The sequence below is a fragment of the Vigna unguiculata genome, chromosome 6 (assembly GCF_037176805.1).
Source record: "Vigna unguiculata cultivar grain cowpea cultivar isolate G323 ecotype 2 chromosome 6, ASM3717680v1, whole genome shotgun sequence".
Classification (NCBI taxonomy): Eukaryota; Viridiplantae; Streptophyta; class Magnoliopsida; order Fabales; family Fabaceae; genus Vigna; species Vigna unguiculata.
Window position 1 is genome coordinate 39612789 of NC_140797.1, and position 5099 is coordinate 39617887.

General features: G+C 40.2%; 1 protein-coding gene across 2 annotated transcripts; it reads right to left on the bottom strand.

The window, feature by feature from the left end:
• Window positions 1-295: 295 nt before the first annotated feature.
• Window positions 296-4781, bottom strand: LOC114187174 (Ankyrin repeat family protein). 2 transcript variants are annotated; one of them, XM_028075337.2, is made up of 3 exons: window positions 4440-4781; window positions 2154-3992; window positions 296-1063 (listed from the first exon to the last, which is right to left on the bottom strand). In XM_028075337.2, the coding sequence occupies exons 2-3, from the start codon at window positions 3822-3824 to the stop codon at window positions 674-676; spliced, it is 2061 nt and encodes a 686-aa protein (XP_027931138.1). In that variant the 5' UTR covers window positions 3825-3992; window positions 4440-4781; the 3' UTR covers window positions 296-673. The 2 variants fall into 2 exon arrangements, with proteins under 2 accessions (XP_027931138.1, XP_027931137.1); XM_028075336.2 differs by having other exon boundaries at window positions 2154-4159.
• Window positions 4782-5099: the final 318 nt, after the last annotated feature.

A 5099-nucleotide genomic window follows, 5' to 3' on the forward strand; every position in this document is an offset into this window, starting at 1 on the left:
TTATTTATGCGTAAACAAAAACAGATTTTGGTATTATGCCAAAGTTAGAATATTTGTCCTTATGATACCATTAATATTTTTTTCTAAAATAATATAAATTATTTGTATGTACTATTGAAAGTAGTTAAAAAAACAAATTACTTACAACTTGTTCTTTTCCAATATCAAGGTGTTTGTATTTATATGATATAATGTTGCATTTTATTTGTAGTAAAATTGAATAATGAAAAATATGACGTTGTTTGAGTAAAATAATGAGCATGCAACTTGAAATAGAGAAAGTAGAGATTAGCACTCACGAAAATTAAAAATCGATAATCATCGACATAGGAGTAGATACAAATAGTAGGAAGTAGTATCTAAGGAGAACTAGAGAGAATAGGGAGCGATACACCCTTGCTCTTCAATTCCTCTTCACTGCCAATACAACAATTTATAGAAGATAAAGCTTTCTTTGCAAAACGAGGGAAAAAAAAATAAAGGCACCTTTTTCTTAACTAATAACAATTGGTTGCCCAAGAAATTTCTAGTAAATTCTTGGAGAAACCCTCCAACATAGAACTATAATGTCAGCTATGGCTGTGTGCACAAAGAAAGATCATGATTTTTCTCTGGCAACAATTATCAATCAAAGCCTCAAGAGATACCATACCACCATACTACTTACTACTTACTACTCTTCTTCTACCTCCTCCGTTCTCTGATGCACTTCATCTCCACCTTTTCCCGCTGTCTGAAGCTTCTTATGTTTCTTACTTTTCGCTTTCTTTGCCTTCATTCTGCGTTTCTTCTCATTGGCATCCACCCATTTGTAGTCCGCAGGTATGTTGAAAGGATCAACTTCATCTTTATATCTGTGACTATCAGAGTCACTGGACTGGCCCCCACGACTTCCTTTCATCCATGAAATCCACGAACTAGAGCCCTCTGATTCCTTCGATTTCGCATCATGGAAATGTGCTGGGCTGGACAGTGGAGTTGAAAACTCCTCCACAGGCTGAAGCTCTTCGAATTTCGTAAAAGTGACGAGGACCCGGATGGTAGGAACTATAGGAATAGCAACCTGAGTGACAGAGGTTATAATCATTAAAACCAGAAGCTTTTATGAAGAACAAGTATGGATGCTGAAAAATGTAATGACAGATAGTAACAGATTGGTAGAAATCACGCATAAATTACACCAACACTCAAACAATAATTGATTTCTTTGAAGTAGATCAGCTAAGTGTGATCATCTAACTCCCACTCAACTGAAATGTACTGTAACTATTCAACGATGAGAAAAGTCTAAGTGTGATGTGATAGGAGTAACAATAAATCTAGAAAAAAACCTCTTGCTCGTTTAGTTGTCCAGACAATAGCAGCAAATCTCGGCTTTGCCTTGAATAATTTTAGAATATGCTAGCATGGTTTAAAATAACAATTAACAGTACAGGTGTACCGTGGAAATGATATTCACTCAAAAAGACACCTATAATCTACTCGTGCGCAAATACCAGTACAAGAAACAGGAGAAAAGATAAACCCATGTCAGTCAGAATGTCATCAAAGTTGTGAAACTTCAGATGCTCGTTAGGTACGTATGTGTATATATAGGCCAATGTCGGAAAAATCATAAGATTGTAGAACAATCTTGTACGTTTTGGAGGGTGCGGTTGTGATCAGAGCAAAATCACTTATCTTGCTCGTAACATTGAGATAATAAATTTTATGTCAGTTTTTGCTAATGCAGCTAGGTTTAGGGGGTTGAGTTTCCCAACCCAGTTTGCAAAACAAAAAAATATGACTTCGGCATTATGAGTCTATGCCTTGGGTTCTGCTTTCAAATGTTTTTATTTTGTCATCTGGTTATCTGGACTCTCTATTTTGGTGCTTCCAGTGCTTGTTACGACTTGCAGGTGAACTAATAGATATGAATAATGAACTTTTAATTTAAGTTTTCGAGTTTAGTAACTATCCATTTTTTTATGATATTTATTATGCATAAATATATACTTAAGTATAATTTTGCATTTTCATTACATGATATGCAATTTAAGCTGACTCACTGCCAACAAAAACCAGCTACAGGAGATATGAGCATGCTGTCCTGCAAGAGTGCAGAGCAACCATGCATAACATATAAAGAACTAGTGGTTATGGTATTAGATTACCTTGACAGGAAAAGTTCCATGAGGAAGCTTAGTTGTCAAAAGTTCTCTGAGTCTTCTGATAGCCTTAACCTTATTTGCTAAGATGTCAAGTAGAGGCAGAAGCTCATCAGTTTTCAGAGGAAAATCTGGCGTCAACCACAACACAGGCCTTAAACCCTTTTTATACTCGCTCTCATTCTTCGACTCAGTGTTTGTTCCTTTCTTCTTCTTCTTTTTATTGATTTTATCTTTTCCCTTCTTAAGGTCTCCACTATCCTCCTTCAGAGACTCAGATGCTAACTTTTGCTGATCAACAGATCTCTGATTGCTCCCTTCTGAGCCAAACTTGGAATTTTTCTTCACACTTTTGGAATCCTCGGGGTCATCACTGTTCTTCAAACTTTTCTTGTTCCAACCAAACCAGCTCTTCTTTTCTTTAACCGTGCCATTGGCTTCAGAATTCTCAAAGGAAGCTGCAGAACCATTTTCTTGACCGTCAAAGGCTCCATTTTCCTCATCCTCGTATGTACCATCAGAGTTTCCCATATGGAGTGCAGAATCTAATTGCATTCTTTCCTCAGCAGTCAGTACATCATCATATTCGTCATTGTTTTCCCCATTTATCATGCTTTCTCCATCCTCCACAGCAAAAAGCTCTTCATCAGTCATAGCACCAGGAACCCTCCTTGACTTCACACTAACCATCACATGAAGCATGTCATAAACTTTTGCCTTCCAACTCCCAATCATCTCAGTCTTCTCCTGCCGCCTCCAATTTAAATGGGGAACAAGCTCAGCCTGAGTAACGTCAATACCTGGTCTATACATATTTGTCTGAGACATCAAGGAAACTTCGTGAGCAACCTCAGACTCTGTTGGCTGTGTACCAGCTCCTTCTAAAGCATTTGTGATTTCCTTCTCCTTATGAGAAAGAGCAATCAAAGAACCAGGTGGCAGAGTTAAGTTGCCCTCCTCTGCGACATAGCCCTCTCCAAGGAACAAAAATGTCTGGTCCGATCGTTGGATACGCAAGCCATCAAAACCAGCAAGGGTCATATCAGCACGGAGATTAGACCCACGCTTCCAAATCCGGTAAGTGTCAGAAGGAGCTATTCGCCCAATGAAAGGAATGACAGAGCTCTCAAAATGAAAACTTATCTCCATATAAAAATCACGAATTCGGGACGCTGAAGCAACAATGCGGGGAAGCCTACGACACCATTTAGCCCAAGCCAAAGGTTGATAATGCCGTGCAATAATCATGGCAATAGCTTCCTCTCTAGTGCACACTGCTTCTTGGAGAGCACTCCAACCATGCTCATTCTGTAGACTCCAATCCGCACCAGCAGCCATCAGAATCTCAGCAGACACTGGATCCCGAAGTCGCACTGCAAGGTGAAGAGGGGTCTCCCTACCAGCAACATCACGGCGATCAATAACAGCAGAAACCTCATCCGAATGAAGCTCAGCTGCAAGGGATTCAGCTTCTGTGTTGACCTCTCCAGCCTTAGCCAGCCTGGGAAGGGCAGCAACAATGCGCCTCAGGGCAGCATGGTCGCGCCTGGCAACGGCCAAGTGAGCAGGACTATGTGCATATCTACTTAAATCTTCCATCGATTTCTCTCCCACCTCTCTCTTGTCCCTTCTCCCCGCTCCTAGGTTACTCTCATGAATGATTCCATTGCCTTCCATTATCCGTACACCCTGAGTTACGAAGCAGAAACAGCATACACTTCACACATACCTTGGCCTTGCCTCACACACCCAAATCAACAATTGACGCGGTGCCAATGACAAGGGAAAACCACAGAAATGGGTAATCCGAGTTTACTTTCTGCCCAATTCTAACCCTCTTTTCCCCTGCCACAATGAACCAACCTCCACTATCAAATTACAAGATATTACTTCACTTGCATTAACGATTTAGAAGCAATAACGACAAAAAGCAAGATATCGCGAACTGTTTTTGCTCCAAAATCCGATTTTGGTCCCGAGCACGAGTATGCAGTGAGCCGATCCAACCAATACTGCAAACAAAACGAGTCTGAGCCTAAACCACCGAACAAAGACACAAGCACGGAGTGCCAAGACTTACAATTAAACCAACTTAGCGTTTGCCCATTAAACAAAACGTTTCGAATTGTAACCACTCCCAGAAAAAAAAAATGTTGTAAAACGTAAATTGAAATCAGAAACAGAACACAGAAAACAGCGAAAGACAAAAAAGAAGAGTTAGGAAGAAAAAGAAGGGTATAAGATTGGCGCGTTGGAAAGAATTAAGAAAGAGAGTAAAGAAGAATCCAAGACCTGGGGAGAGCGAGAAGGCGAGAAGGCGAGGCGAAATTGAGTTGCGGGTGCGATCCGAGGAGTTGAGAGGGGATGTGTGGGATAGTTGCAGGAGCAGGGTGTGATGGTTAGGGTTCTTCAGAGAGGTTCAAATTCTCGCGAACTGAAATTGAAATTGGGAGAATGGAGAGAGAAAGAGAAAGGGGAAGATCGGACGGTGGGAATGAAAGGGGAGAGATGAGATCGAAGGGTGAGGATGGATTGGCGAGGGAGGGACCATTAATGCTGACAAATGACAACACGAGACGACTCAAAAGGATAGAGGACGGAATCGGTCACGACTCGGTCCTCCACTCTGACTCGGAGGTCCCTCCCCAACATCCCGCGCTCTACTGTTCTCTGTCCGTCTCTCTTTACCCCTTCACCCTTTTTTTCATTTTTTTTTCTATAATCTTACTTTTCTTTCTCCCATTTAACTCACCTGCCACCCATTTAAATTTAAATATACATACAAAATAAGAAAAGTTTAAATATTCTTTTGGTCATGTTTTTGACAAATTTATTCAATTTTTGGTCTTTTTTTTACATGTTTTAGTTTTTGATTTGTTAAATTATGTTCAATTTGTCATTTTGGTTGATGTCACTTAAATTAATAATGACTGAGTGTCAAGGTGACACGGT

Bases quoted from the DNA above. Each gene is read 5' to 3' on its own strand.
- LOC114187174 (XM_028075337.2), bottom strand. From the start codon at position 3,824: ATGGAAGGCAATGGAATCATTCATGAGAGTAACCTAGGAGCGGGGAGA. The intron at 1,064-2,153 runs GTAATCTAATAC...TCTGTCACTCAG, and splicing joins ATGGAACTTTTCCTGTCAAG to GTTGCTATTCCTATAGTTCC.